Source organism: Tursiops truncatus, chromosome 14 (assembly GCF_011762595.2).
Source record: "Tursiops truncatus isolate mTurTru1 chromosome 14, mTurTru1.mat.Y, whole genome shotgun sequence".
In the NCBI taxonomy this organism is placed as follows: Eukaryota; Metazoa; Chordata; class Mammalia; order Artiodactyla; family Delphinidae; genus Tursiops; species Tursiops truncatus.
Window position 1 is genome coordinate 42,953,711 of NC_047047.1, and position 18,220 is coordinate 42,971,930.

The 18,220-nt window shown below is 38.9% G+C and overlaps 1 protein-coding gene across 11 annotated transcripts in view; it reads left to right on the top strand.

The window, feature by feature from the left end:
* CCDC88A (coiled-coil domain containing 88A) overlaps positions 1-18,220 on the top strand; it is a 195,642-nt gene that overhangs the window by 56,126 nt on the left and 121,296 nt on the right. For 3 of the 11 annotated variants that reach the window (XM_033838524.2, XM_033838525.2, XM_033838526.2), the window contains exons 1-2: positions 10,800-11,664; positions 11,764-11,864. In XM_033838524.2, coding sequence (XP_033694415.1) covers positions 11,602-11,664; positions 11,764-11,864 — 164 coding nt within the window. In that variant the 5' untranslated portion in view covers positions 10,800-11,601. Of the gene's footprint in view, positions 1-10,799; positions 11,665-11,763; positions 11,865-18,220 lie in introns of those variants that run through there. The other 8 variants (XM_019942965.3, XM_073791646.1, XM_019942966.3 and 5 more) reach the window with 5 other exon arrangements.

The window sequence follows — 18,220 nt, forward strand, 5'->3', positions numbered from 1 at the left end:
GTTACTCTTCCACCTGAAATGCCCTGACTTTCCCTCTCCACTGAACATCTGCTTTTCATTTGAGGCCTGCCTAAAAGGTCACCTCTTTGTGAAGATTTTCTTGACTTTCCACTAAAACTTAACCTTGTTTCTTCCTCAAGTAGTACCCATCACACATTGCACTGTTTTAGAATAATCAGTTTGTCTATATTTCCTAGCTGACTGTAAGGTCCCTGAGGGTTCATGTGTCATAAGGAAACATCTTATTCATCTTTGTATCCTCAGTGCCTGGCTCGTACTAATTACTCAAAATGCACATTCACTGAGTGGACAAAAGAAAAGGAACTGAACAGGAAGTTCTCATAGTGGACAAAACCTGGTGGGCAAAACTTTAGACTGATATTACAGCTAAGGCATGTGAATGGTGCTTTTCACGAGTTCGGGAAGCACCTGATGTTACTAAAAGATTATTTTTGAAATATATAGGAATTTCTTGGTGAATTTTAATTTCTTCACCACTTCTTAGTGGCCAGTTTTTTGTTTTGTTGTTTTGTTTTGTTTGTAGTATTTGTCAAGGTGGGGGTCTTTTAGTGCAGAAGTACAGGGATATTATGTTATTTACATTTTGGAGAAATCTTGGAAGCATCAGGTCACTTGATTTCTAGGCCAGGTGGAATTCCGCTTTCTTGCTTCTCATGAGACGAGGGTGATCTACAATCTGTGTGTACTCGGCATACTCAGTAACCGATTCCAGTCTCATTTATGCCTTTATGCTGATATCAGCATTCAGGAGTGCAATGAGGGAAGAGGAAGCATTCCTTTCATGATTCTACCTCAGACTTGAGCACCATAGTATGTTGGAAAACACATGATATATATACCAGTAAGTAGACACAGATGATGTTTTGTAGAGGTGGTCATTGCTATACCATCTGCCAGGTCCTGCAGTTGGTTAAAAAAAAGAAGAAAAGAAATTAGTTTGGCAGGATTTGCTCTTCACAAAATCATGCTGATTTTTGCCAATTCTATGTAATTTGATATGCTCTTGCAAAATGAGTAAGAGAAAAGTGCTTTCACATTGAGCTACAGGAAAAATATGGCCATTGTTCTTATGACCTTAGTTTAAAAAAATTCAAGTATGAGTAAGACAGGGACATGGTAAATAAAAGATAAAATAAAGGAGATGGAGACAGCTGGGTAACTAATTCAGAATGACCAAAACTCAAAAATTGTTTGTAGCTGTAATATAATTCATATATTATTGCCATGTCTCAAACTAAAAAGAAGGGGAATGAAATCGAAAGCCCTCTGGGATCAAAATATGCTCAATTCAGGACTTGAAAACTTGTCTTTTAAACTTATGCTAGTAAATTTCTGCAGAACATGTGTATGAATTTGTGAAAGGTAACAATTACATACAAACAAATTCTTCCTAATTTATAGTCAAATTCTCCACATGATTAATGAAATATAGGAGATCTAGTTGATATTACCTACTAACATTATTTCAGTCATTACCATGTCGATTTCACAATGATTTTGGAAGAGGCTAATTGAACTTTGTCAAATATAAGTAAAGGGCATAACTCTGATTTCTTATCCATTTTGCTTTTATTAAACAAAATGATGGACATTTAGGTTGGTTCCATGTCCTGGCTATTGTAAATAGTACTGCAATGAACATTGTGGTACATGTCTCTTTTTGAATCATGGTTTCCTGAGGGCAAATGCCCAGTAGTGGGATTGCTGGGTCATATGGTAGTTCTATTTTTAGTGTTTCGATGAATCTCCATACTGTTTTCCGTAGTGGCTGTATCAATTTACATTCCCACCAACAGTGCAGGAGTGTTCCCTTTTCACCACACACTTTCCAGCATTTATTGTTTCTAGATTTTTTAATAAGGGCCATCGACAGTTGAATGGATAAAGAAGATGTGGCACATATATACAATGGAATATTACTCAGCCATAAAAAGAAATGAGATTGAGTTATTTGTAGTGAGGTGGATGGACCTACAGTCTGTCATACAGACTGAAGTAAGTCAGAAAGGGAAAAACAAATACTGTATGGTAACACATATATATGGAATCTAAAAAAAATGGTATTGATAAACCTAGTTGCAAGGCAGGAATAAAGATGTAGACATAGAGAATGGATTTGAGGACACCGGGTGGGAGGGGGAAGCTGGGACAAAGTGAGAGTAGCATCGACATATATACACTACCGAGTGTACAATAGTTAGCTAGTGTGAAGCAACAGCATAGCGCCGGGAGATCAGCTCGGTCTTTGCGATGACCTAGAGGGGTGGGATAGGGAGGATGGGAGGGAGGCTCAAGAGGGAGGGGATATGGGGACATATGTATGCATATGGCGGATTCACTTTGATGAAATTAACAGAAACTAACACAGTATTGTGAAACAATTATACTCCAATGAAGACCTATTTTTAAAAAATGATGACTAAATGATTTCAAATGAGGATTCATTCTAAATGTTGAATGAATGGGTTTTAGTGAAGTTGGTTTATGTGTAGTACTTCCAGTTTTTACTGTGAGTGAGGGGCACAGATAAGAGAATCACCAGTGCCCCATATTCACATTAAACTAATTTTGTTGTTTTCTTTTAAAACAATGTCTCTTACTAAATTACATTTCCTTCTATGTAAAAATCAAGTTCTTTAAATGAAAGTTATGAAAATTTAATTATCTTAACGTATTTATTCACTCAACTAATATACAGCACATACTATGTGCAAGGCACTGCAGGACACTGATACTATATACTTAGTTTAAAAAAATAGATTTGGTTTACACTTTGCATTAACAGATCTTATATATCAAATTACATGCCACAAATTTTATGGCATTTCATTCTTAACGTATTTATCTACTCCCTCTGTTTCATCATGGCATTTCACCAAAGATTCAAGCTTCTGTTAATTTGATAAGAATTGCCAACTTGTATGACTATCGGAGAACATATAGACATGGTTCTAGGTGTTATCCATGCTTTCCGCATGCAGCTCTGTGCCGGAGAGTCTCATCACCTGGGTTCTCTTGCTCTCTGCTTCTCATGGGGTTCAGCATTGGGGAGCACTGGCCGGCAATGTAAGTGAGAAAGACAGAGAGGTTGGGATATTCTTTCCTAATTTTTTCTTCTGCAGCGTGATGATGGCAGTAGCTCCATTCTCTATGGACACAGCTCCTGTCCAGTGGTTCCTATTCCAAGAGGATGGTCTTCCAGGGTTCCAGAAACACAGTTTCCTCCTCTTGCCCCTTCAGACCTAGAGGTAGAAGCCCTCCCCTCTGTTGCTCCTCCTTGGGTACTTTGCCACCCTCTGTTGGTTCACTTAACTCCCCACACCTCCCTCATTCATCCCTTCATTAAATTCTCCTTTCTTAAACACTTCAAGGGTGCCGCCTCTTTCCTGCTGGTACTCAAGAGAATAGTTTTATATCTGGGGAAAAGTTTCCAGTGGTAACACGATAAGAGATGCAAAGCCATTTGAACTATATCGGATGCACTAGAAAAATAGAATTCAGTTTCCAAGAAACTTGTAGACAAACTCTTCTGCACTTCCAGAATATATGTGAATATAGTTGGTTATTTATAAAGTTAATGAATTGACTGGAAAAAATTCAATCCTGTTTTTTGCTTTGCTTGCATCCAGTCTAAATGCAGTGACTGCTAGTTTAGAGGTGACAAACTGTGGCCTAACAAACCAAACCTTTATTTTTTGCAGGTAAAGTTTTACCATGCAGCAACACCTACCTCTTTACGCATAGTCTATGGCTGCCTTAGACTACCATGGCGGAGGTGAACACTTGCAACAGAGACCTTATGGCTCACAAAGCCTAAAATATTTACTATCTGGCTTTTTACAGAAAGCTTCGCTGACCTTTGAACTAATTGATTGAAAGATGTATTTGTCATTTTATTTATTTTGGCCTCATTTGGATACTTCTCTGCATTTTGTATACCCCATATGCTCTCTCACACATACAGTAGCTCAATCAATGTTGATTAATGAAGGAAGGGAGAATGCACTGACAAATATAGAACTCATAACCTCAGTTTTACTTTAAATTCAGAGAATACATTTTCATTCTTTTGCAAGATCTATTAGCCAAGTTTTAAATATGGTTATGGAAATTTGGGGTTTGATGTTTTAAAAATTGGTAACCTGGTAGTTCTATACACTTAACATATGATGACTATTATTATTAAAAATTCGTTTGAATTCCATTTATTGAATAATTTAAATGGGGGCACATGTTCAAACTTTCATCATTGTTATATTTCCTAGTGGTGTTTTGAGAGTGGTACAGTTTTTTAAAATAATATGAAATACACGTGGCAATATATTAACTTCTGAGTGGTAGAATTATAGGCTTGATTTTTTTTGTTTCTTCTTTTTGTGTTGTTGATTTTTCCAAATATGACAATAAGTATTATTTTTATAATGAGAAAATAAGGTAATTTTTAAAATATGGAATATGTTTAGCTTCATGTAACTGAATATTTCATATTGCTATTTTAGTTTGAGAAACAAAAGACAGATCTTTAGATTACAAAATTCACGGCATAAAATTAAGTCTGAGAACCCTTCTCAAGCTACTATTTTAAGAAAATATTCAACTGGCATATATTGATTGAAAACTAGGAAATAAAAACATTCACATTAAAAATTTTTTAAAGTTTTGCATGAATTTTAACTTTAAATAGCAGAATATCAAATAGATAATCTCATATTTGTATATGCATTTTTTATACATCTTCCTACTGCCATTCGACAAAAGGAAATAAAATGCCTTCATATTTCCTCATTTGTAATGTTCATCATTTGTAATTTGTATTTAATGATATGAAAGCAGATCTACATTTTTTTCTATTATTAGAAGTGTTTGTTTTAACCCTCTTTTATTTTCAGTAGCCTAAGAGCACCAGTGGTACCTTATGTGGAAACTTACTTGTTGGTTTACCCAAAAGGGACTGCTGTGTGACAAAGTCAGATGATGTCCTAAAAATGGTATTATTATACCCAAGAATAGCCAGTTTGTGTTTCTTTTATTAGAAGGTCTTAAGCTTTTGTGTCATGGTATATAATTTATCAGTTATATTTCTGTTGTATTCCTTCACTGTGAGGGTAGTGCCTGCCACATGGAATTTTTGTCTATTTTATTAATGCTCCATCATTTGTTCTGACATAGACTAAGTTCTGTTTTAAATAGGTATTGCTAATGAAGGTCTCTAGGATGTGAGTAGATCATAGAGGCTTACAATCAGAATAAAAGAGTGATTCTTTTCCACCTTTTAAAAGTCCATTTTATAATATTTGTCCTTTTCTATACATGTTTTTATTTCTCCTCTATTTATCAAGCTTCCATTTGTTTAGTATCTTTCCATCAGCAGCATAAGAACCATACAAATACAAGGAACTGAACACATGATACAACAGTCATACCCTGGAAATACCTGATAAGTGACCATTAACTTACAAGATATTTTTATGTCATACCACAGCCAAAACATTACATCAAGAGACACTTTTAGGCACATCACAAATTCATGAACTTTACTCGTAGGAGAGCCCATCAGGTCCTCACTCAAAAATCATTAATTCTTTCAGACTGTTTTAACAATCTGTGAATTTCCTGCACATAGAAAATCAGAAACAGCAGATTTGAATGGGAACTCTATTTATTTATTTATGTATTAATTTTTGGCTGCGTTGGGTCTTCGTTACTGCACATGGGCTTTCTCTAGTTGCGGTGAGCAGGGGCTACTCATCATTGTGGTGCTCATTGCGGTGGCTTCTCTTGTTGTGGAGCACGGACTCTAGGTGCGTGGGTTTCAGTAGTTGTGACACACGGGCTCAGTAGTTGTGGCTCGCGGGCTCTAGAGCGCAGGCTTCAGTAGTTGTGGCGCACGGGCTTAGTTGCCCCGCAGCATGTGGGATCTTCCCGGACCAGGGCTCGAACCTGTGTCTCCTGCATTGGCAGGCGGATTCTTAACCACTGCGCCACCAGGGAATACCTGAATGGGGACTCTTTTTTTTTTTTTTTTTGCGGTACTGTTGTGGCCTCTCCCGTTGCAGAGCAACAGGCTCCAGCCGTGCAGGCTCAGCGGCCATGGCTCATGGGCCCAGCCGCTCCACGGCATGTGGGATCTTCCCGGACCGGGGCACGAACCCGTGTCCCCTGCATCGGTAGGCGGACTCTCAACCACTGCGCCACCAGGGAAGCCCGGGGACTCTTGATAGAGGTATTTTCAGCAACAAAAACCAAGAGCCAGGAGAGAAGATAAGAAAACTATTCAAAATAAAGTAAAAACTCAAAACATAGTGGACCTGTGAGTATAGGTCAAACACCCTTACACTTCTCAAGAGCCTCTGAATATATCATTATGTTAAAAGCATAAGACAATCTTTTATATCCGTTGTAATGACATATTTCTTTAATAAAACATCAATTTCTGTTCAATAAAGCTTAGACAATTATGACACCTTTCTGCAAGATTTCCATAAAAATAATAACAAATGAAAAACATTTTGGGTATTGAAGACATATCATCATATGCTGTCTGAGAAACAAAAGATTACATGATATTTATGTATTCCTCTGTGCTTTTCCCTGAGAAAAAAATCGTATGGACTTGGGAAAAATCTGTCTTTAAAGCCATGTATTTTATGACCTCAGTGTCTTTCTGGTTCTTCAAATTCACTGGCAAGTGGTAATCTCCAGCTAATGCTTCCTCTAGGTCATTAGTTAACTAGAACAGTTCCCGGAAGAGACCCTTTTGAAAAGTCTACAAGAGGGACTTCCCCGGTGGCGCAGCAGTTAAGAGTCCACCTGCCAATGCAGGGGACACAGGTTCAATCCCTGGTTCGGGAAGATCCCACATGCCGCGGAGCAACTAAGCCTGCGCTCTAGAGCCCGTGAGCCACAACTACTGAGCCCACGTGCCACAACTACTGAAGCCGGCACGCCTAGAGCCCTGCTCCTCAACAAGAGAAGCCACCTCATTGAGAAGCACGCGCACCTCAATGAGAAACAGGTGCACCGCAATGAAGAGTGGCCCCCGCTCACTGCAACTAGAGAAAGCCTGCATGCAGCAATGAAGACCCAACGCAGCCAAGAGTGAATAAGTAAAATAAATAAATTTGTAGAAAGAAAAAAGTCTGTGAGAGATTGGATTTCTTGATGGTGCAGCATTTCTTTGTAAATATTCATAAAGCAAAGATGCCATTCTTTTTTTGAAAAATAATTGACAATTCAGCCATTTTCGATGCCCAGTTCAATGATTTTTAGTACATTCACAGAATTGTGCATCCATCACCACAATCAAATTTAGAATATTTTCATTTTCTCAAAAAGAAACCCAAAAGAAATAAAATGGAAAAGAAAAAGAAACCCACACCCCTAAACCATGGATCTCATTTCCTCCCAACCTCCCCAGACCTAGACTAAAACTAATTTACTTTCTGTCTCTATAGGTTTGTTTCTTCTGGACATTTCATATAAATGGAATCATACAATATGTGGTCCTTTGTGATAGGCTTCTTTAACTTAGCATGTTTTTCAAGGTTCATCCATGTTGTAGCATGTGTCAGCACTTCATTTTTTTATTGCCAAATAATATTCCATTGTATAGATACACCACATTTAATTTATTAAATTATCAGTTGATGAACATTTAGGTTGTTTCTATTTTTGGCTATTATAAACAACAGTGCCATTCTGCGGCTGTATTTATGTTATTTTTATTATACTAGCTTATGGATGTGATTAGCTTTGCAAATATTTGTCACCAAGGAGCCTGGTTCAGGGTGAGTTTACCACTTCCTATAGTGTAAATCAAGATGGAGGTAAACATGGGTGCTTTTGGTATATGGGTAGTGTTATGTATGTGTAACCTGCAGGGGAAGCCTCAATTATAATACACAGAGAGAATTTTTCTCTAGTGATTCCTAAGTGGGATCATGGTCCATTTCAACCATTTAATTTCTGAATAGAAGAGAGTAGAGGTAATAATTTAGACCCTTACCAGTTGGGTATGATTTTTCCAAAGTCCCTTCCTGGGGAATTTAACATTCTAAGAAGGGATGAATTCAGGACAAATAATTACAAAGCACAAAACAAAAGTACCTTGAAGAAATCTTGAGAAATCTCTTCCTAAGTGAAAGGAGGATAGGAAGAAACTTTTGGATTTAATCTTACAGGATGTTGCAATTCAAAGACCATTAAATTGTGCATAATGTACAATCCTCTTTTGCCAGACAGAGAAGTTTCCTGATTGTACTCTTGAGATATTATGAAGCATTTCTAAGGCTGCTATTAAACTAGAGAATTGTGAATTGGTAGTTTTTCAAATAAGTTACTCCAGACCTCAGTCTGGTCTAAAGCTTCCTGTTTTTACAATTAACTCCTCATGTTTCTTTGTTGAGTATGTGTGTGTGTGTGTGTGTGTGTGTGTGTGTGTGCGCGCGCGCGCGTGCGCGTGCACATGTAAAACCTAAAGATAGACCAGGAAGCATCTGGGGCCATCTGGTTCTAAAGGGGAATCCAGATTTCTGTGAGGTCTAGCTACTAAATGTAAAGAGGATAAACAATGTATTTTATACAACTCCTGTGCTAACCCCTCAGCCATTACTGTCCAAAATGCCCTTAACTTATAGTTGGTGTTAAACTTTATGGGTTTTTCATTTATGAATGAAGCAGGTTGGTCTGTCTTAAGATAAATCACGTTATAGGCAATGAACACTTCCATGTTGTTTAGCGAAGCTTCTGAGGGATTACAAAGAAAAGTGGACATGTCAGGCATTGGGCTGTTCCTGAAAGCAATGCTTCCTTCTTGGTGCCTGTTCACTCTTTGTCCATGTTTCCAAATAAAGGATTGTGATTAAGAAAGAGTCATCAAGAGCAGAAGGAAAAAATTGCTAGCAACCAAGATGACCCAAGGCTTGTGTACTGGCCAGGGCAATACAAGATTCTACTCTGTATACCACCTAGCAAAGTGCCACATGAATGCATCCTAATTTTAATTAAGATGATTTCTGTGTTCTCCAAAGCAAGAGTCCTTCTGCTGCAACCAAAGTAAGAGAGGTTACATTTCAAGTTTTTTCCTCAAGATTCTTAATTTGAGGGGAATAATGATGAAAACAACACCGATAACATTTATAAAGCACTTACTATAGGTTGCCATTTAATTTAACTCTATTAATTTAACTCTGCTTTACACATGAAGAAAGTGAAGTGCAGAGAGGTTGACGGACTTGCCTAGGCTCACACAGCTGGTAAGTATCAGAGCCTGGATTTGAATCCCGCAGAAGATTCTAGAACCCAGGCTCTTAACAACCTAATTAAGAAATTGTGCTGTTCTTAATTCAGTGCTATGATAAAAACATTTTTTTGTTATTTTTGGCTGCTTTGGGTCTTTGTTGCTGCATGAGGACTATCTCTAAATGTGGCGAGCGGGGGTTACTCTTCACTGCAGTGCATGGGGTTCTCATTGCCGTGGCTTCTCTTGTTGCGGAGCATGGGCTCTAGGCGTGTGGGCTTCAGTAGTCGTGACAAGCAGGCTCAGAAGTTGTGGCTCACAGGCTCTAGAGCGCAGGCTCAGTAGTTATGGCACACGGGCTTAGTTGCTCTGCGGCATGTGGGATCTTCCCGGACCAGAGCTCGAACCTGTGTCCCCCGCACTGGCGGGTGGATTCTTAACCACTGTGCCACCAAGTAAGTCTGACAAAAACAGTTCTACTGCTAATTTAAAATATAAGTACTCAAAGTAGATGTAAATGTAAGCACACATTGTAAAACTATAATACTATATTTTCTCAAAAAAAATTTGTTTTGCATGTCATTCTGTCCCAGGGAAAAGGTTTTTATTTTCCTTCAAAATGAGGAGGAGTAACATTTGATTTTGCTGGGGAACTGTTAAAATTACTTTGATGGTTCTAGTCGTGCACAGCATTGAGATTTATAACAAATATGTAATCTGTTTATTTGTCACCCAACTTGGATGACTTCCAAATGTTTCCTCTTAGTAGCTCTTGATTTTGTTTGGATTTTTTTCAATCACCAAATAGTCAAACAACAATGTCTGAATCACGTTTGCTCCAGTTAGGGAACACCAACAAGTTGAAAGACGGCTTTGGTTATTTAAAATCCTACTACATTCACTTGCAACTTTGCAGAACATGCATGCTTTCATGGACTGGATTTTTTAAAGGAGAGGAAGACAAAAAGGAAAACAAACAAACAAGCGAGTTTGCGGCCCAAGTCCCTCCTTTGCTATTTACTGCAGTGAGTTTTCCTACTCCGTTTTGCTGGCGAAAGCACGCTCAACAGATCAAATCAAACTGTCCGAAAAAGGCTGTCTGCATCCCTCATGTTTAAAGGAGAGGGATTTCGTTCCCTTTCCTTCACACATCAAAGAAGGCACTCGGGGAGGAAGTAAACCATAATTAGGCATGAGCAAGGGAGCAACAGACCCCTTCCTCTCCTTTCCCTATCCCCGCCCCCCAGGCCCTGGCAATAGTCCGGGGCGCGAGCGAGTCGCGGGCCACCGAAGCAGCCGCAGGGAGCGCGCGTCCACGCCTCGCCCACCGCCAAGATCTGGGCGGCGGCGGGGCCGGCCCGGGGGCGCGCGCGCTGGGGAGCGCGCTCATGCAGCGGTTTTCTTCTCCCACAATCCAGAGGCTGCGGCGCGGGAGGGGCGGGGAGTCGGCGGAAGGATATGGGCGCGGAGGGAGCAGCGCGCCCCTTTGACGGCGGGCTGGAGGCGCTGGTTGGGCGGCGGGGAGCGGGGTGTGATGCGGAAATGCGGTTCTGAGGCCGTTACTCTGGCTCCTCCAGAGAGGGCGGAGAAGGAGGCTGTAACGCGGCGGTGATTTTGTGCCAGGGCTTCCCTGAGGCGCACTGAAAAGGCTGGCGGGGCTTGGGAAACTGGGGGGTTAGGGACACACATTCAAGCCCCCACCCCCTGGGAGGGGAAGGGGGCAGGCGGCGAGGCTTGGGGTCGACGGAGGGATGGTGTGCGGTCGGTGGGAAGGGGCGAGCCCTGCCTGTCGTTGGTGAGGGGCTGCGGGCAGGGGAGGCTCCGCGGGTCAAAGCGGCTCCATGCCCACTTTGGTGGGTGGAACGTGTGGAGCGGAACGCGGAGGTAAAGCCTGACGGCCGCTCGCAACCCTTAACGTGGTATCTAACGTGGGGTTTCATTTAGCCCACGGGGGGATTAATTCATTGGGGGCAGCCTCGCTGGTCTGGCTCCTCCAGGAGCTGGGCAACCTTGACGGGCTTTTTGTCTTGCTGCTCCAACCCCTTCTCCCTTCCTCCTCCTCCTCCAGATGCCTTTTCTCTGCCCCTCCTCGCCCGGTACAGACATTTCCAGGGCAGGCTGCTGCTCGTGGCTGCTGTCGAAGCCACTTCTCGGGATTTCGGCTCGTTTCCCTCTGGGGTGTTTTTTGAGGAGGGAGAGTTTTTCTCCCCTCCACGATGGGATTTTCTTCCCGTGCCAAAATGGACTTTCATTGATTTCTACTTACTTCTTCAACGTTTAGTGACCAATTCCCTAGGGTTATTTTTGTGGTAGTTCCTTTTTTCAAGTACATTCTCTGTAAAATGGAGAACGAGATTTTTACTCCCCTTCTGGAGCAGTTCATGACCAGCCCCTTGGTCACTTGGGTAAGTGGGGTGTTATTTATTGTATATTTTGCTGCATTATTTGTGGCTGCAGAGATGGAGGTGGGCGTTCGTGTCGTGATGATCATCATTCTGTTCTAGGTTAAAACGTTTGGACCTCTGGCTGCAGGAAATGGGACCAACCTGGATGAATATGTGGCTTTGGTGGATGGGGTGTTCTTGAACCAAGTCATGCTCCAAATGTAAGTGTTCTTTTTTTTTTCTTTCTAGGCAACTTTTTTTTTTTTTTTTAACTTGCATACTGTGAACTTAGAGGCTTTATGTTTTAAGATCCTAATTTAGTTTTTTGGCGAGAAAAATTCAGGTGGTTTAAGAATTGGACCTTGAAAGGAGTGATAATCTTACATTTATCAGCCCATTTATCACAAGCCAGTAATTATACGTGTTAAAATTGTGAAACTTTAATTTTTCATTCTGCAAATCATGTATTGTCACTTATTTTCTTCAATGCTGAAATCCAAACCACATTGTATCCTCTGATAATTTTGTAAAATGAAGAGGGAAATTACAATAGTTTCCTAAGGGAGAAAAAGGCTTTACTGTGAAGTTATGTGCATTTGGTGCAGAAATGTTTCTTATTAACCTTTGTGTCTAAAAATAAATGGCTCAAAATTTGAAACTGGTGAAGTAATAACAGATTTCAGAGGAAAGAATTTCAAACAACAGTTCTGATTGGTGAGGACTGTTGCTGTAGGAAGTACTTTAAATGCATATAATAACTAAAGTCTGATTAGGTGATTTATTGTGTGAATTAGTAGATTAATATTTGGGGAATCATTTTAAGGTATTCTTAGAGCTAGTTTTGAAATGCAGGTGGTTGAAATCTTGGTGACAACTGGCTAATGATTTAGTAGGCAAATCTTTGTCTTTTATGTTCATGATATTGGGTTTAAATTAAGTAGGAAAGTGATTTTGAGGTGGCAATTGAATATCGAAATCATTGGTAGCTGGATCAGTGAAATCAAAGCTCCATTTTTATCATAGTTATTGTAGTATATGTGCATTCTCAGCACATCAGTGTAGTGAATATTACAGTTGTGCTTAAAATAATGTGTGTTTAGCCTTATTTGTCTTGAATACAAACTGATTACAAGAGTAGTTTGGAACTTTCAATTTTAAGACATTCTTATGTTTTATATGTTTGGGAATTTAGTACATTATTAATAAATAATTGTTACCAGAGAATAAATCTACTGTTAATAGACTAATAACCTAACATGTAAATGATCAGTTCAGTATTTTTTTTGGTATTAGTTTTCTTTTTAGATTTTTCTACTTAAAAGAAGGTATAAGTCAAATCCATAAATAACTGTTCCACTGGTAAACTTAACAGTCTGTGTACTCAAAGAGACTCGTAGTTTATATGCTCAAAGAGATTTTTGTGCTGTTTTTCATGTATGTGTTGATCCTACAGGGAAGTATTATACTACTACATGTTTTCCAGAAGTGTTTTGTGTAGGCACCCAAAGAAATATATGTTATCTGAATGTGTATGTATATTTTTTTTCTTAAAGAAGGAAAAGGGAATGTAGACATTAATTATTTCCAGGAATAATAAATATATTTTGGGCTGCTCTCCCATGGAACTATCTTTAATCTTTGAAATATCCCACTATTTCCCAAGCAAAATGGTAGAATAATTAAACTGACTTCTATTTTAGGGAACACAAATGACAGGAAGGGTAGCCATTACAGTAGATACTCAGAACTTGTTCCCCCTATGTCTCTTTTCTTGTTTGTTTTTGGACAGAAGATTGTGAGTTTGTATGCTGAACCCTAAAAAAACAGTGTGCTCACAAAAATAGGAAAATACATTACTTTAGTTTTCCCCTTTAATGGTTTTTATTTGAATGATTCTTTTTCCAAAAAACACTTAGATTTTTTGAATCCTAAATTGTTAGCCAAGGTGCTAAAAACAGACACTTCAGCTTGTTTCCACTTTGGGTACAGCTTTATACTTAAAATATATATGTGTCTATATTTTGAAAGTAATGGTGTCCCAAAATAGTGGTTGCCAGGTTGTTTTTTTGGGAGGAGTAGCTCCATTCCAAACCTCAAATCTGCTTCTGTTTTCAATTCCACCTCTCAGTTTCTTTAAAAGTTTTTTCAGTGTCCTAATTCTGTTCTGAATGACCTATATAAATTAAAAGAAAAGAAAATTTTAAAAAGGAAGACGTATGTTTTAGCTTTTTAAAAACTATCTTTCTAAAATAAGATCAACACAAATTACCTAATTATTTACCAAATAGGGCAACAAAATACATTGTTTTAAAAGCTACATTTTACTAATTTTGAAATCATTAAGATTTCTATTAAGCACTTTGCTCAAATTAATGTTTGATTTAATATACTCTATTAAATTGTCAGTTGAAATGGTACCCAGTAAGTTAACCTAAAAGTTAGCTTCAGTCTGAGTAATTTCTAGATTACATTTGGTTATAGAATTTGTGAGCGAGAACCATTTGTAAATGCAGCATGTGTATTTTCCTTCATGTTTCTTGTGCTTGGAGTTCATTGAGCTTCTTGGATCTGTGGTTTTGTAGTTTTTATCAAATTTGGAAAAATTTTGGCCATTATTTCTTTAAATATATATCCTTTCTTTGCCTCCTTTCCTCCTTTTGGAAGTCCAATTATATGTATATCAGGCTGCTCGATGTTCACTGATATACCATTCAATTTTTTTTTTCAGTCTTTTTTTCTCTGTTTCACTTTGGATAATCTTGCTAAATTCATTAATCTTTTTTTCTGTAATGTTTAATCTGCTGTTAATCCCATCCAGTGTATTTTTCATTTCAGGTACTGTAGTTTCATCTCTAAAAATTCAGTCTTTTTTATATCTTCCCTGTGTATAGATTTCATGCTTTGTCTTTTCTGTAGCTTCTTGAACATGTAGAATACAATAATAACTGGCTTAAAGTTCATGTTTACTAATACTGTCTGTGCCATTTCTTGATTGGTTTTGATTGATATTTTTCCTCATTATGGATTGTGTTTTCTTGCTTTTTCATACCTGGTAATTTTTGATTAGATGCCAGACATTTGAAAATTTACTGTGCTGTTGGGTGCAGGATATTTTTGTTTCCCATTAAAAATATTCTTGAGCTTTGTTCTGGAATGCAGTTGTTACTTGGAAACAGTGATCTTTTCAGATCTTGCTTTTAAGTTGTGTTAGGCAGTACCACTTTGCTTTGTTGCACTGCTGAGGCAGAACCCTTCTGAGTACTCTGGCTGGTGGGAACAGGAACTATTACTGGACCTGTGTGAGCTCTGGGTGGTGTCCCTGTAATCCTTTTTGGTGGTTCTTTCACTGTCCGTGTGTAGTTTCCTCACACGTATATACTTATAAGTACTCAGCTGAAGACTTGAGGGATACCCTGTGTAGATCTCTGGATCTTTCTGAGCAGCTCTGTCTTAGGTACTCTGCTTTGTATATGACAGTCACCTTGCTGTCTCCATACTACTTTCTGTCTCCTCAACTCAGGGAGACCACTATGTGTGCTCTGCATAGGTTCCCCATTCCTGTTCTGTGGCCTAGAAAACTCTTTCAAGGCAATAAACTGGGGCAATTGTAGGACTTATCTTGTATGTTTACCCCTTATCAGGGATCTACTGTCCTTTGCTGCCTGATGACCACTGTTTTGAAAAACGCTTCATATGTTTTGTCTTTTTTTTTTCCCAGTCGTTTCAGGCAGGAGGGTAAATTTGGTTCCTTTTATTTCATGTTGACTAGAAGTGGAAATCTGTTTATATACTTATAATTACATTTTTGCCCTGCCAGCCTTGTGTTCCTGCTTTCAGATATAGATATAGATTTAGAATTTTGTTTAGGAGCCTTATGATAGAATTTTTTTTTCATCTAAAGAGTTTTTTAAGAGTAAGAATATTGGTTAGTTCAGTGACTCTGGATTTGGTATTTTTGACCTAGAATTTGAAAGTAAAGAGCTGACTTCTTCGTGCCAGTTTATGACTCTGCCTTATAATTTCAGAGTCTGTTCACTGATTTGGGATTCAGTGTATTCAGAGATGAATCCTGGATTTCATTGAGTAGCTCCTGAATCAAAGAATCTCTGTAAGAGCTTGTGACATGGCATCAGTTCTCTTTAACTAATGGGAAGAGGAAGCTATTTAGAGATGGGCCAGCTCTTCTGCATGCTGCAGGGCATTTTCCTACTTCAACCAAACGAAATCTTTTTTCCGCAGTGCTAGCTATCAGACATAGGGCTTGGTGACAGTGAAGTGGAAATAATCATTTTCCTGTTTGAGATGTCATGCAGTTTTGCAACCAATGTAGAATATTACTTGCTATGAATTTTTAAGGAATTTGTGACATTGTAGTTGATTTCATAATCCTAGTCATATTACCTAAGCAGTTGAAAATATGGATATGTTATAGTTTTAAGTACGGAAAAATTGTTAATAGTATCAGAACAATATTTGGAATTACTTTCTATGATTCAACCCCATTAGATAGCTACAGAAATCTCTACTTGAATAATGTAGTAATTGTGATATACTTGTTATGGCATTTCTTCTTTTAGAATCTTGAATTTGAAGGTACTTTAGAAATCATCTATGAAAATCATTCTTATATGACACATGGTCATCCAACTTCTGCTTAAGTGTTTCCTGAGAAACAGCTTCATAAAGTGTACCCAAAGGAGCCATTTAATAGAGGAAGTTGACTGAGAAATCTTCCTTCATTCTATCAGTACTTAAGATTCAAAAATAGATTGTGCTAACTTTATGACTATAATAACCCCAAAGTGACTTATAAAATATATAAGTTGTCTTACCAGGTATGGCATTAACTCTGAATTTTGGTATGGTCTCTCTCATAAAATTTTTTTTTTTTTTTTTTTTTTTTTTTTTGCGGTATGCGGGCCTCTCACCGTCGTGGCCTCTTCCGTTGCGGAGCACAGGCTCCGGACACGCAGGCTCAGCGGCCATGGCTCACGGGACCAGCCGCTCCGCGGCATGTGGGATCCTCCCAGACCGGGGCAGGAACCCGTGTCCCCTGCATCGGCAGGCGGACTCTCAACCACTGCACTACCAGGGAAGCCCTCTCATACAATTTTTGTTTAGTTTTGTTTCGCTTTTTTTTTTTGCCATGCCACGCGTTATGTGGGACCTTAGATCCCCAGCCAGGGATCGAATCTGCGCCCTCTGCATTGCAAGCCCAGAGTCTTAATCACTGGACTGCCAGGAAAGTCCGTTTTGCTTCTTTAATAACATACTCATGATGTAATCAGAGTTGCTGTCTTACTACCAGGTTTTGTGATTTATCTCCCAAATATTTCTCAGATGTGTCCCTGACTTTGAGATTAATGCAGTAGCCCCTGACTGATTTTCTTACCTTTGGCTTGCCCCCCTTCAGGTTGTCTCCTCATCTGTGATCACGTGAAATTTTTTAAAAGACAGATTTTATCATGTCACTCCTACCTTTAAGATGGCTCAGTAGCTTTCTTCTGCCCTCAGAGTAAACTCATTACTTGAGTGTCTAGACTCCTTTGAGGTCTGGCTTCTCCCTAATTCTCTATTTTCATCTTTGCATGGTACCAATCCTCAGTGCATAGCCTAATATTGAGCAAACTTAGAGTTCCCAAAGACAAGCTGTGTTCTCATATGTCTCAGTGCCTTTCTAGACCCTCTTCCCTTCCTTAGAACAGTCTTTCACCTTCTTACTATTGCTTTCTTTAACTTCGTTGCCGTTCCCTGGCTCATCCTAGGCATAGTACTCCTCCTTGTGCTTCTATAGGACCTTATATATACCTTGGTAATAGCAGTTCTTGGTTAGCTAGACTCTACTGACTAACCTGTGAATTTCTTGAAGCCAAGGACTTTATGTTTTATCTCTCTGTTCCAAACACAGTGCTTGACACACAGTAGGTTCTTGATACACTTACCTTGAATGAATGAATAATAGAGAGGCTGTGTGGTAAAGTGGAGTGAATTTGGCCTTTGAATTAGATGGAGTTGGTTTCATTCTCTCTCTCTCTCTCTCTCTCTCTCTCTCTCTCTCTCTCTCTCACACACACACACACACACACACACACACACACACACACGGTGTGTGACCTTAAACAATTGACTTGTCATCTCTAAATCTCAGTTCCTACCTCTCTAAGATGGGAGATAATGTTTCCTTCCTGGAGTAGACATAATCTCTACTAAGGCAGGAAAAGTATCTGTTTTCTGTTTTGTTGACCACTGTATCCCCAGTGCTGGTTTTTGTCATTATTATTATCCTGTGCTATACCATACCTACCTATTGATATTTATGTTTCCTCAAACAAGTCATGATCTTTCACAGCTTGGTTTTGTATGATCCCTATTGGTATCATCTCACTTCTCAATTTTCTCATTTATAAATAGGATAAAAAGAGAATCACAGGGTTATTATAAGAATCAAATAGAATGATTTGTGCACAATGCTTAGCATATAGCAAGTGCTCAATAAATGTTAGCTGTTGATATCTTTTACTTCTATTAAAATAATTATTTTCCCTTAGACTGCCCTTTCCCCTTTTTTTGCCTAGCA